Source organism: Equus quagga, unplaced genomic scaffold (assembly GCF_021613505.1).
Source record: "Equus quagga isolate Etosha38 unplaced genomic scaffold, UCLA_HA_Equagga_1.0 73442_RagTag, whole genome shotgun sequence".
NCBI classification, from domain to species: domain Eukaryota; kingdom Metazoa; phylum Chordata; class Mammalia; order Perissodactyla; family Equidae; genus Equus; species Equus quagga.
In genome coordinates this window covers 6,488,249-6,502,654 of record NW_025802777.1, presented here as the reverse complement: position 1 = coordinate 6,502,654, position 14,406 = coordinate 6,488,249, and the positions used below count along the sequence as shown (strand labels likewise).

Genomic DNA, 14,406 nt, shown 5'->3' with positions numbered 1-14,406 from the left:
TGCGAACTTAACTGCTACGCCACCAGGCCAGCCCGTCCCAGCTTTGGCCACGTGGTCTTACAAGTGCTTGGCAGAAGGAAAAACAAACAAAGACAAAACTGAGTGTCTACCTTGAGTACGTGTTGTGTTGGGTCCTTTCACCCTTTAAATTTATTTTTTGTAGCTTTCACTTTCCAAAGCCCGTGTACCACTCATGAGCATGAGTCCTGGCTCTCAACCAGACGGTGACTTTACACCAATTACTTAACCTCCCTGAAGCCCAGTTTCTTAATTTATAAAATGAAGATAATGCCTATCAGCAGAGTTGGGGTCGATTAAATGGATAACATAAAATTAATATATGCTCCATTGGAAGCGGCCCCGCGGCTGAGTGGTTACGTTCTCATGCTCTGCTTTGGTGGCCCAGGGTTTTGTTGGTTGGGATCCTGGGTGCAGACCCAGCACCACTCATCAGGACATGCTGAGGTGCCATCCTATATGGCAGAACTAGAAGGGCCCACAACTAGAATATACAACTATGTGCTGGGGGGCTTTGGGGAGAAGAAGAAGGAAAAAAAAGATTGGCAACAGATGTTAGCTCAGGGCCAATTAAAAAAAAATACATATATATATACATGCTCCATAAAAGGACAAATCATCACCAATCAATTGCCCCAAGGAACTCAAAGGAGGTTTCAGAAGGTTTTTTTTTTCCCCAAATTCTTGTTTAATTATGTTAAGAGATGCAATTACCAACCACCCTGAACGGGTCCAAACGCCACCACAAGAGCAACATCTGTGCAGACTGGCAGCAAAGTGCCCAAGAGATGACCTTTGCTTCATGTTAATGTTAAGATCTCTGCCCCGGGAGAAACTTAGGCCTTATTACCATAACATGCGATGTATGTGGAAGCACATTTCCCAACTGAGCCTGCACAAACGAATACCACCTCTACATGTGATGACGAAACTTCCCTTTTGAGTATTCATTCCCCATCTGAAACAAAAGGCCCCTGCTCAGAGAGCCACCGCTTTGGAAATATTTCCCTGTGGGCTCCTTATTTGCTGCAGATAAATCTTACTTTGTGTGACAACTACTTTCAGGGAAGGCTTTGATTTCAACTCGTCAGGAAGTGGACCCACTTTGGTTTGGTAACAAAATCATTCCAATTATATGAGGTGCCTAGACTAGTCGAATCAATAGAGACAGAAGGTAGAATGGTGGTTTGAGGGGTGGGGGACTGGGGAATGGGGAGTCAGTGTTTCATGGATACAGAGTTTCAGCTCTGGATGATAGAAAAGTAGTGGCAATGGATGGTGATGACGGCTGCACAAGAATGTGAGTGTACTTAATGCCACCGAATTGTATTTGAAAATAGTTTAAATGGTACATAGTATGTTATGTATATTTTACCACAATTTTTTTTAATGAATGACTTTATTCTTTTTTATTATTATTATTGAGGAAGACTGGCCCTGAGCTAACATATGCTGCCAATCTTGCTCTTTTTGCTGAGGAAGACTGGCCCTGAGTTAACATTCATGCCCATCTTCCTCTGCTTTATATGTGGGAAACTGACCACAGCATGGCCTGACAAGTGGTGCGTAGGTGTGCACCAGGGATCTGACCCGGCGAACCCCGGGCCACCAATCTGGAATGTGCGAACTCAACCGCTGCAACATCAGGCCAGCCCCTACCACAAATTTTTCTTTTCTTTTTTTTAATTTTTTTTTTTTTGAGGAAGATTAGCCCTGAGCTAACAGCTGCCAATCCTCCTCTTTTTGCTGGAGAAGACTGGCCCTGAGCTAACATCTGCGCCCATCTTCCTCTACTTTATACGTGTGTGGGATGCCTACCACAGCATGGCTTTTGCCAAGTGGTGCCATGTCTGCACCTGGGATCCGAACCGGCGAACCCTGGGCCACTGAGAAGCGGAACATGTGCACTTAACTGCTGCGCCACCGGGCTGGCCCCTAATTTTTTTTTTTGACCACAATTTTTAAAAAGGTAATATATGCTCATCGCTGAAAATTTAGGAAACATTTTAAAAATGTTTTAAATCCTTAGTAATCCTAGTACTCAGTGGCCATTTCTGTTTTGTCGTCTGCAGCCTCTGTGTACAGGTTGGATCCTACTCATACAATTTTGCCCTTTTAACTTTATATCATAACTGTTTTCACATGCTGTTCAAAACTCAGTAAACATTTCTATCAGCTGCATGATATTCCACCATCATTTATTTAATCATTGCCATATTTTTCAACATTATAAATAACACTATAATGAACATCTCTCTGTGATTAAAGATATCTTCATTCCCATTTCAAAATATATCTTAGGTATAGGCCTGGAACTAGAATTACTGGACCAAGAGGTGAACTTTTTTTTTTTCCTGAGGAAGATTTGCCCTGAGCTAACATCTGTGCCCATCTTACTTTATTTTGTATGTGGGACGCCACCACAGCATGGTTTGACAAAAGGTGCTAGCTAGGTCCACATCCGGAATCCAAACCAGCCAACACACCCCAAACTGGGGCTAGGAACTTAACCACTACCCCACCCATCTGCTGGAGGTAAACCTGTTGAAAAAAAAAAAAAAAAGATTGGCACCAGGGTGCCCGGTGGCCAAGTGGTTAAGTTCCCATGCTGCACTTCAGAGGCCCAGGGTTTCGCCAGTTCGAATCCTGGGTGTGGACATGGCACCACTCATCAAGCCATGCTGGGGCAGCGTCCCACGTGCCACAACTAGAAGGACCCACAACTAAAAATACACAATTATGTACCGGGGGGTTTTGGGGAGAAAAAGAAAAATAGAATCAAAAAAAGAAAGATTGACACCAGAGCTAACAGCTATTGCCAATCTTTTTTTTTCTTTCTTTTTCTGCCTTTTCTCCCCTTGGCTGTCCGGCCCCCAAGGCAGGGAGGGCCCACGCGGAGCCGGAGGCTTCTGTAGCCGCCCCCCAAAACCCGCGGTCGCCCTAAAGAGGTGGACATGAGAGTCTCCGGAAATCTCGGGACCTAGATGCTCACGCGGGAACCCTAGCCCCGAGGGCAGCGGGAGACCCCCACAGGGGCGAGAAGAAGCCAGGGACCTCTCCCCTCCCGCACGTGGCGGAGGCGGCCCCTTGGCCAGCGTCCCGTCGCCCCTCACCCAGAGGGAGCGCGCCCTGCGGAAACGCCCACGGCCCCCGCCCCCACCCGTGCGCCCTCCCCGGGCTTCCCGTGTCACTTCCCGCCGTCCACTTCCAGAGCTTCCTCGCCGCCGCCCCGGAGACCCTCCCAGGGTTTCCTTTGTCCCCTTCACACCCTTGTCCCGGGCTTCCCAAGTCCCCTTCTAGACATCGCCCTCCCACCCCGCCGCGGCGCTCCCTCCTGGAGATTTTCTTGTCCCCTCCTCCTCTCCGCCTCCCCCTGTCCCCTCCCGGAGCTTCTCCTGTGCCCTCCCCACCTCCTCCCGGGTTTCCCGTGTCCCCTCCCCGCCCCGCCCCCGTTTTTAAACCTGGCGCCGAGCGCACTGGTAGGTGAGCGCCCTCGCCCAGAGGTTAAAGGCGCAGCCGAGTCGCTGGCACCGCTGGAGGGGCGCGGGCTCCGCGGGCACCATGAGACCCGAGGCGGCGGCCGGAGCCCGGGAGGCGCGGAGGCGCGTCTGTCACTGCCCCGGGGACGGTCCCAGGGGTCCACCGCCGCCGCGCGGGCCCGAGAGGTGAGGGTGTCCCCGTGGCCCCGCTGGATGCGTCGAGAGGCGCGCGGTGCGGGGAGCGCAGAGCCGGACGCGGCGGCGCCGCCGAGCCCCAGAGCCCGAAGGCGACTTGGGGCAAGTTCCCTAGCCGGAGACAGGGACGCAGAGTCCGCTCGGTCCAACGCACGGTTCTGAAGTGCGGAGGCCCAGGAGGTGGCGGCCAAGGAAGTGGGCCAAGCCTTTCGTTTATAGATCTGAAATTCACCCGGCTGGGCACGTTGAAGTGTCGGGGCCCTTCAGCGAGCCTTGCAGGGGGATCTCCTCAGTCTGACTGTCACACTTTTAGTGACAGTCTTTGTGTGCCGTGTGCTTGGGGCTCAGCATTCACTGCCCCCGGCACCAGCACTTTATGAGGTAGTCAAGTTATAATCAATTTAGCCGGGGAGGCGTGGAAGGGGCTGGGTGGCCAGGCAGCCAGAGAGGAGAAATGGATTCCCCCTTTTGGCATCTTAGAGCTCTAGAAACCTCTCTGTAGAGTCAAGATCCTTCAATAACCCAGGTGGTGCGGTTGAAATGAGTGAGCGACAAAGTAGCCAGCTACAGTGGGGAATCTGAATGGAAGGATCCAGCCAGGCTGGGAGAGAAATCCCTCAACTAATGTCTTCCCTGATCATTGTATCAGATGCGGGACTTCTCAAAGCCCAGAGAGGGCAGAGAACTGGGAATGTGGCAAGAGGATTTAAACACAGATGGTACCGGGTTTTCCACAGACTGAGAACTTGAGAAGACATTCTGGGATGTCTAGTGACTTTCTCTGGCAGACATTAGAAATGATAAGAATGATAACTCTTATCATATAATTTTAAAAGACAGCAGAAAATGCTGAGGTTCCTTCTTGATCCCTGCCATTCCAGCCCTACACCATGGAGACCTTGGATCCGGTCGCCCCAAGATGCTGAACCAGCCGGAACTGGAAACCCGGTAAGGTTAAGGTGGGCGTTGTAGGTGTCAACAGTTAAGGTAGAAAGCGCTACAATCTCTAAAACAAAGGGACCGTGAAAGGCCTCCTTGGCCTGTCCCTCCCTTGGTCATCCAATGCAGAACTGCCTCCAGCTCTGGGAGCAGGAGTGTAGGTGGGCGAGGTGTTCAGACCTGAGTCACGTGTGGATTCAGTTCCTGCTTGTTTTTCCTTCCTTGAGAAGCAAAGCCACTCTGGCAGAGCTGTTTCACGGGCATTATAAGAGATTTCTTCCATGTTGTGTTTTTTTCCTGCAAACCAACAATAAGAGGGAGGAGGGGAGAAGGCTGTCTCTCTTGCCCCCGCCTTAGAGAAAAGCCGAGTGCACCATTAGCTAGAGAAAAGCTGAGTGCACCATTAGCGCTGGGCTGGTGCCACCGTGCAAATATGGGCAGAGCCCCGTCTGGAGTGCCCAGAAGGTGTGGATAAAAGCCCCCACCCGCCGTCTGGCCCTTTCTGAAGCACTTTCAGCCCTGTCGGCAAGCACTCCTGGGGTAACTCATGTTGTCTGAGCAAATACACTCCAGCCAACGGCTTTGTGGGTGAAGATTAATCGCCACCACTATTCTTTTGTCCCCTGCATTGGTCGCCTCATTGCTTTATACTTACTGAAGTCAAGACTTGCTTTCAGAGAATTTACCTTTCCTTTGTTTATTTTAAAATGTAAATTGATGACTTTTAAAATGCTGAGGTTAATCAGGCTGCGAAGGACTGTGTGTTTAATTTACATAACACTGTGGCAAACGGTTTAGGGCGCACTTATTTGTAATGTGATAAGAAACCCAGGTGCAGGAAAGCAGACCTTCATCGTATTTTTGTACTTAGACTACTTTATTCAATTAGTTTGATTAATGGGAGTTTTAATTCAGTGACTATTTTTTACTTTAAAAGTGAAGCAAATAAAATCTATATCGAATTAACTAAGGATACGATTTTTTAGCCCACGTTATTCTTACGTGCAATATCTAAGTAATGGAAAATAATTCCTTCTTTTGCATTTGAATTTAGTTCTCAAACCTAAGATTTAAAAGGTGCTTGGGAGAGAGAGTATATAGAAGTTTACAATTATCCAATTTTCTTTTAAATGAAATGTATGTAAAGCCTATCAGTTGTTTGCAAGAATAAAAATACTATAGCATCCTTCCTAATGTAAGACAAGTGTTTTTTTCCTGTTATGAAGAGAAGGCCATTTGTGAGAAAAATGGAATGCTTGCAGAAAAATGTTCTAGTCGGTTGTCAGCACCGCACACCGGAAGAAGCAGATGTGTCGGCGGATTTTTTTAGGAGGGAGGGCGCGTGTTTCGTGGGGGCTGCAGAGCTGGCGAGCTCGCTGCCCCGCTCCCCCCGGGCCAGCACTTCGCAGAGCCCAGGTGGCGGGGCGGAGAGGTCCGCGGCCGGCCACTGCTGCCCCCGCGTGCCGCGCACGGTCCCCGGGAGCCCCAGCCCGGGGAGCGCAGCGCAGCGCGGGGAGGGACCGCTTCTTGCTCAACAGCGCCCTCTCCCGCCAAAGCAGGACAATTCCTCGGCTCCGGAGCCCTGTAGACTATTTCCCGAGAAATGTCTTTGGCGGAGAGTGGAAGGGGATGAGGTGGGGCTGCTGACTAATGACCTGTACAAGGACTGCCGGCAGGAAGAGAAAAATTAGAATAAAGTCTAAATTCGACGGAAGGGCTCAAGGCCCTGTGTCCTGAGCAGCGGAGTCACTCCTCCATTTGGTGCCCCTACCCCTCCTTGGGAGCTGTCTCCCTCTGCTGCCTGGGAAAAATGAACGACAGCCCAAACCTTTGTTGACCTCTGTTCCACTTCCCTCCTGGCCCCTTGCCGGCCCTGGGAGGGAGGCGATTTCCTGGAAGGAGATGTCAGGGAATGTGTTCTGCGCCCCTCCGTCCTCCCATCTTCCAGGCTTCCCACGTCTTGGCTTTAGTGACGTCAGAGGCGTGCACAGTGAGGAGAAGGCGAGAGCCTCAGAAAGTCTTTGCTTGTTTCTGTTCTCTCGCTCTTAAAAAATTGCACACACACCCCTTAAACACAGTGCTTGATTTGTATACATTTTTCTTCCTTTTGAATTATCAAACTGTGAATCTTTAGACATTTCCGGTCTCAGAAAAGGATCTTTAATAAGAGGATATCTGTGGTGTAAAGTTCTTAAAGTTTGTGTATGTTTGTGGGGTAACGTTTTAAAAGTGTATAAAGGTGTGCTGTATGTTTCACAGAGTCTGGTTAGAATTAATCGCTTTAAGGAAGCTGTTTCTCTGTACCACCGAACACTGCCTTTTGGTGTCCTCCAAAGTTTGCATTGTCGCTTTAGATCCTGCCCGCTCATAGGGAGTGAGATCCCCTCTGGCAGCACAGGATTGCTTACAGTGGTAGGCTGGGCCTGAGCAATTAGCGGTATTTTATGGTTACAAACAGAGCTAACACAGACGCGAAACCTGGAGCCCCTGCAGAGTGAGCTTCATCGTGGAAAACATTTTGTTCCGAAGAGCCTCCTTTGAACTGCCTTAGTCCCCCACAGGGTATTATAAAAATATGGCTGCTAAAATGTAAGGCTTGCTCACCAAGGTCAGAGTTAGCAGGGACAAGCCTGGCTCTCTCTCTGCTTGTGTCTTGTCTCCACCCATCAATATCATCCTTAGTTTCCTGGTGCTCAGACTAGCTTCCCTCTCTCTCTCTTTTTTTTTTTTGAGGAAGATTAATTAGCCCTGAGCTAACTACTGCCACTCCTCCTCTTTTTGCTGAGGACGACTGGCCCTGAGCTAACTACTGCCAATCCTCCTCTTTTTGCTGAGGACGACTGGCCCTGAGCTAACATCCATGCCCATCTTCCTCTACTTTATATGTGGGACGCCTACTACAGCATGCCTCGTCAAGTGGTGCCATGTCCGCACCCGGGATCCAAACCGGTGAACCCCGGGCCGCTGAGAAGCAGAACGTGCGAACTTAACCACTGTGCTACCAGGCCGGCCTCTCTCTTCTTTTTTTTTCTTTGGATGATTTCCCTTGCTGTACAGAAGATTTGTAGTTTGATGTAGTCCCACTTGTTTATCTTTGCTTTTGTTGCCTTTGCTCGTGATGTCAAATCCGAAAATTCATTGCCAAGACTGATGTTAAGAGCTTACTGCCTGTGTTTTCTCCTAGGACTTTTATGGTTTCGGGTCTTATGTTCAAGCCTTTAATCCGGTCTGAGTTGATTTTGGTGTGTGGTGTAAGACTGAGGTCCAGTTTCATTCTTTTGCATCTGTTCAGTTTTCCTAACATCACTTATTGAAGACACTATCCTTTCCCCATTTGATATTCTTGGCTCCTTCATTGTAAATCAGTTGACCATATATGCATGGGTTTATTTCTGAGCTCTGTTCTGTTCCATGGATCTATGTGTCTGTATTTATGCCAATACCATACAGTTTGGATTATTATAGCTCTGTAATTTAGTTTGAAATCAGGAAGTGTGATGCCTCTAGCTTTGTTCTTCTTTCTCAAGATTGCTTTGGCTGTTTGGGGCCCTCCTCTCCACTCTTGATCTTCAGGTCGTCTTGGGCCTTTGGAGGCTACTGAAGTGTCCTCGGAATCTGTCTTTCCTTCCCTCCCTGGTTGCTGTTACTTGAGTTCAAATCTTTATCACCTCTTGCCAGGCGCCTCCAAGCTTTGTGCTGCTCCCACGGCCATGGTTATCTTTAAAATACAGACCTGACTGTTGAACTCCCAGCTCAACAATCAGTAGCGGTCTTGGTGTCTGTCTCCAGAATGAAGCCTAGACTTACTAGTGGCCATCTAAAGAGTTAAATAGTCTGTAATCGAGAATCAGCTTCCCAAGGGAGCCCTTTGACCAACGCAGCCTCTCGTTCATTCCACCCTGGGCTCCCCCCACTTCCCCACCTGTGCGCCCTGTTTTCCCGCCTTTCAGAATTTGATGCTCACCTCCTCCAGGAATGGTGTCCAGTTTGCTCTCCCAAGTGCCGCTGATGCCTCTGCCAGGCCCTCTGTGAGCCCTTTCCCGATCCTCCTGCCCACGTAGGATCATTAGCATCTTCCTGTACCATGCTCTGTAGTGCAGTTAGCTGCCCACATGTGTCTCTCCCCATTAGGCTTAAAGTGTCTGAACTAAGGACTGGGCTGGACCCATCCTTCCACCTTTGAATCCCTCACAGTGCCGACAACAGAAACAGGAAGAGGGCTTATCAAATACTGCTAAAATCCGTCCTCATACCGACAAGGGCGGACTACTTCCTCCTGATTTTTGAAAACCCCGGGATGCTGCTTTAGAGGCTCCTTAACTGTCTCTGTGTTCGTATGTGTCTGTCTTTACAGCCTGAGTCTGGGGGTGACCAACAAACTTCTGGATCAAAGGGGGCCTTTGGGTTCCAGCATCCTGTAAGGTAATATATGACTCCACAGTAAGAAATATGCAACTTCCTCTTGATAGAAGCATTAATACGCCTGGTGTCTTCAACCGTATGCATTTTCAACAAAGTGGAAAATAATGTAGTCTATTCTCCAATATTATTGAGTTATTATTATGCCAAGGAACTTCAGGGATATTTCGTTGGGTTTCTGGAATCCATTCATTAATTGTGTGTTTGGTTGGAAGCTGGAATTGGCTTTTCTTTTCTTTATACCTTTTGTTTATACCTCTCATTGCATACTATGTCTTGTGTTAAATTTAATTGTATATTAATTGTATATACATACATACTTACTTAGGTATTTAGATACAATTCTATTCTTCTCCCACTATAGAAGTTAATATGTTTTCTAGTGCCAAGTAGACCTCCAAAATTTATGTGCTGAATAAATGAACAGTTGGGTGGGTGTTCCACCACAATCGGTACCTCCAGCCTCTCCCGGTAGTGTTTTCATGGTCCTGCTGGTGATCAGGACCTCACTGCTGTATCTCTCTTCATTCTATCCATTTTAGGCAAGTGGCTCATGCTCAGGACTTTTGTCTGTCTCCCTGTCTCCATCTCTCTCTCATTTCTCTCAGTCTGTTTCTCTCCATCTCTCATTTCCTTCACCAAAAGGAACCCAGCCTATGCTGCCACCTCTCCTCAGTGTGTTTATCTGGGTTATCCCGGAAAACCAGAAGCCTTAATAAAACCCCAAGACACTAATTGTTAGAGGTGAAATCCAGAGCCCCTCAGATTGGTCAAAGAGTGATTTTTGGAAATGGGAAGCCTTCCTGGCATCCCTTCCATCATGGTCCTTAATCCTCATAAACTCACTGGCGAAGCTTTAGCAGCGCAAACTCTGCGTGGCTGCTTTGGAAGGTTCTGACGCACTTGTTCTGGGGTAGACCTAGCTATCCGTATTTTTATAGGCTCCTCAGGGGATCCTAACATGCAGCCAGGATTCAGAGCCACCACCCTCTCATGCCCTGTCAGCATTTACCTGCCCCCCCTCCCCGCGGGCCTGCCTCACTGTCTGCTGTTGGTCCCCAAGTTTTGATTGGTGGAAAATGCAGTGACTGGCCAGGCATGGGCTGCATCCATGTAACTGCATTGCAAACTAAATACACAATTTTATTTTATCTTTTTATCCCAGAAAATTTCCAACATACGGAAAAGTGGAGAGAATAGGACAACGAACCCCCATGTGCCCATCACCAGCCTCAATAATTATCCATTTTCTTCAAATCTGTTCATGTTTATCACTTTCTCCCAACTATTTTTGTTGTTGTTGTTAGAATATTTTAAAGAAAATCTCAGACATCCTACAAAATTGCCTATAAATACTTCAACATAACAGCTAATTCTTAACATGGCCTGCCACCAAACTCTGCCTATATTTCTGTCTTCGATAGATGTATATCCATTCTGTCTGTTGCAGAGTCTCACAGCTTCAGCACTGTTTCACTTCGGACTGGGGAATTCTCGTTGTAGGGCTGTCCCAGGCATCGAGCAGGTATAGCAGCCTCCCTGGCCTCTACCCACTCAATGCCAGTAGCTTCCCCTCACTTATAAGAACAAAATTGTTTCCAGACATTGCCAGATGTCCCCTGGGGGTTAAGAAGCATGGGTCTACTGGAAATCTTAGAAAGTTTGAAATGGTCATGCGTTATTTATAACAAGGCATCTTCTCTCTCCCTTTTCTCCCTTATCCAAAAAGGCGAGAAATTGAAATCAGCTTTGCAAATAAGCAGTGATCAGTTGATAATCCCTTTCAGTTCCTCAGAAGACCCCAGGGAACAATGCAAACACATTAGTGAGTAAAAGGAACAAGGATAAGAGATTAAGGGGAGAGTGGGGAGTATTTTTAATACTTTCCATGTATAACTGGAATCCTAATTTCACAAAACCTGGATTTAGAGGTTCCAAATTTTATATATTTAAGTTATTTTCTTTCTTTTTTTCCTTCCCTCCGTCTCTCTCTCTCTCTGTTCTTTCTCTCTTTCTCTTTGCTTCCTTCCTCCCTCCCTCTCTTTTTCCTTCCTTCCTTCCAGACAAGTAGCCAGGGTTGCCATTTTCTATTCTGGCGAAGTGAGGGGCCCACCCCTACAGCTTCTCTACAGCAACAGCCAGAAAGATTAACCACTTCTCTAGACCTGGTATTGGAGCCACGTCTCCTTCAGAGCCAAAAGGGTCACAACATTCCCCATGCTTGGGGGTGTTGGAGGAGTGGGGTCTAACCTAAATACAGTCTTGTACCACTTAGACGACAGTCGTCCCATAGGATTCGTGCCATATAGCCTAGGTGTGTGGTGGGCTGTACCATCCAGGTCTGTGTAAGTGCTGCAGAGGAGGAAGAAATTTTCCTCTACCCTTCTAGGTTCTTCAGGCCGGTATAAGAATTAAATTAACATGAGACGGATTAACAAGAGAAAAACAAACAAAAGTTTAATAACATGTATACCTGGGAGAAACCCAGGAAAATCAAGTAACTTGCCAAAAAATGGTCAAAGCCCTCACCTTAAATGCCATTCTCAGTTAAAGACGGAAGAAGATGTTGGGGGTGGGGAGAGTCAAGGGCTTCAATGGGAAGGAAGGCAATTCACATGTAGGCGCAAAGGAGCAAATATATGGAAAACAAGTGTTTGTTTGGCTGCACAGACACAGAAGAACACAGAGGGGAGCCCAACAAACAGGCTTTTCTAGATTCCTCCCTGTCTATCACCTGGTTCATGTTATGTTAAGGAGATAGCTTGCTTCCTGAGACAGATTTTTTCATCCGAATTCTTTTAGGCAGATAAGGGGGAGGTAACAGGAAAAATTTTCTAAAACTTTTGTTTCTTAAAAATAATCAGCATAAAATAATCCTCATGTTAAACAGACACATTTTGGGGTGGCAAATTTTGTTTCCCTTTCAATGCACTCTGTGATGTTCGCACAGGGATGGAATCGCTTAAGGACTCATTTCTCAGAACGCATCCTTGACGTTAAGGACACACAACTATAGAACATTTATTGTCCTGGATGAGCCGGGTCTCCATTTGATCAGAGCGAGCCTCTTAATCTTGGAACTCCGTTTTAATTTCCTCTTACCTTCACGGAAGCCCACCCTTTTCCCTGTGTTGGTCTCAATGGATTTGCTCACTCATGTTACGGCTCCTTTCTGAATTAGTGTGGCCAGGTACCTCCATCTTCCCACAGTTTTGTGTTCTGGTGGCTTAAAAAAACTGCCACTTGCAGCCAAGGCCAAATCAGAGATGAAGATTGGGAGTTAGCTGCTTCTGGGAAAAGGACCCTCTAGATGGAGTTTAGAAGGATTTTAAAGTTGATTAATGGTGTATTTGTTTCTTAAATGTTAGACTTTATTTACCCATTTCTAAGAGTCAAGAATATCTGCAGAGTTCCGGGGAGAAAGTGCTGGCCAGTTTCCCAGTGCAAGCCACCATTCACTTCTACAACGATGCGTCCGATTCAGATGATGAAGAGCAAGAGGATGAAGCCCAGCCGCCCGACCTTCCGTGCCAGGAGGTGGCAGGTCCAGTGGAAGACAGCCTGGGAGCAAAGGGCAGAGGTCGACAGACAAACCCAGGACGGAGATCCCGAGGATGTGGTGGCCTCGGGGGTAAGGGTCTGCTCCCCCATCGTGACTCTCTGGGAGGCGCTGAGTGCACCTCATTCAAATAAGCCAGGTCTCTCTCCCATGCCAGACCCACCTCACACACGCTCTTGGGGACAGCTGCTCCAGGACACTTTGCATTTCTGCTGGGTGTAAGGGGTCAGGGCTGCCTACACTCTCCCTGGTCAGCACTCCGTTCATGGCAAGAACTCAGCTTTTACTTTTCCTTCTGGTGACTCTTCTTCAGGCACTCATGCATACCGTTTAGAAAGCATTCTAGGACCAAGAGAAGGTTGGTGTCAACATGGGTTGTTAGCGGATAGGGCCAACTATCAAAGCACGTTCAGTACTGTCACTCTGCTGATCAAGTGACAAATCATTCCAATACAGATTAGTAACCCACCCATGCCTCTCACTTAACCTGAGACTCATTATTTGGCTATTTCTGCTGTTGTAAAAATGATTTAGATATTGTCCAAGGGTTGATGCGGTTGCTCTGTGGCATGCTGAAAAAAATTTATTTATGAAAAAACAAACAAAACACTGAATAATTTCCATAAGAGCAACAGAAATAAAAAGACATGGATTTCCAGGGAACCGTTCTGGATAAAAATTTACATGATTCTTGTCCAAGTTCTGTGCCTATGAATAGACAGGGAGAGGAGCTGTAACTAGCTGGGAATTGCTTTGGGCTTGTTACTTGAATAGAATCACCCTGTTTTCAATCAAAGTATCTAATGTAAAATTATTTTCAGTTTTTTTATATTTTGATGACCAAATGAGTGTATTCCTCAAGGTTTCTTACTTAACTATCTTATGTGTGGTTGTCTTCCCAGTTTCTACTTGAAATAAATATTTTGAAAGAAAAAATGTTTGATAATCAATTTTTTTGTTTAAGACATTTTTAGATTTAATTCGTTCTTTAAAGTTTTTAAAAGTTTGTCAGGATGTTTTTATATTTAACTCTTTCAGTGATATTTATGGTTTTTAAGAGTGCAGAAAAAGAATAAAAAATGAGACGAAATGGCCTATAACATCAATGCCCAAATAATCCATTAAGATTAAAAAATAGGAGTAACACACACAAATATTTTAATAATCTAAACAGTGTAGAAAAGTATACGTTGCAAAATAAAGTAAATTTCACCCTCTCCCGTCCTCCCCTTTTTCTGTCCAAAGGTAGCCAACATCAATTGGTTTTTTTATTGTTCCACCCCTTTAAAAAATTACTTTTTTTGTTTTTTCTCTTTTTGGTCTTTTTCTTGTTAAAATTTTTTGTTATTTTTGTTTTTCTTTTTTGAAAATCTTTTAAACTTATTTTGTTTTATTGTTCTTTTACTTGTTTAAAGCACTTCTTTTCAAACTTAGAAAAAACTGTACCTGGCCTTATTTCAGAAAGCGTTTAAGACGGCCTCCTATTTTGCTGCGTTTTAACAGAAAAATACTAGAAGTCTTACCCTTACTCTTCCTTGTTTAGTTTTCTTAGTAAGCCAGTTTTACTGAGACAAGAGATCTGGCCCCTTCGCCATTTTAGCACTGAGAAACCAAACCTAGTCCTCATGCTGACGGCACCGGAACTTCAAATGTGCTGCGTGGTACACTCCTTAAATTACTTGGAGTTTGGTCAGCTTACTGAAAATTCAGAAGACAGGACACTTTACCATGGCCAGTGAGGGAATCACAGGTACTCCGAGTTGGACATTGTGACGGGGAGAGGGCGAGGTTGGGGCT

General features: G+C 46.4%; 1 protein-coding gene across 1 annotated transcript; it reads left to right on the top strand.

Moving 5' to 3' along the window:
• Positions 1-3,546: 3,546 nt before the first annotated feature.
• Positions 3,547-13,253, top strand: LOC124234304 (protein ripply3-like). Its single transcript, XM_046651611.1, has 4 exons — positions 3,547-3,683; positions 4,574-4,640; positions 8,986-9,053; positions 12,419-13,253. The coding sequence occupies exons 1-4, from the start codon at positions 3,580-3,582 to the stop codon at positions 12,741-12,743; spliced, it is 564 nt and encodes a 187-aa protein (XP_046507567.1). The 5' UTR covers positions 3,547-3,579; the 3' UTR covers positions 12,744-13,253.
• The last annotated feature ends 1,153 nt before the right edge of the window (positions 13,254-14,406 follow it).

Coding starts and splice junctions, on each gene's coding strand:
- LOC124234304 (XM_046651611.1), top strand. CDS start 3,580: ATGAGACCCGAGGCGGCGGCCGGAGCCCGGGAGGCGCGGAGGCGCGTC. Junction 4,641..8,985: donor CAGCCGGAACTGGAAACCCG/GTAAGGTTAAGG, acceptor CTGTCTTTACAG/CCTGAGTCTGGGGGTGACCA. Junction 9,054..12,418: donor GGGTTCCAGCATCCTGTAAG/GTAATATATGAC, acceptor CTTAAATGTTAG/ACTTTATTTACCCATTTCTA.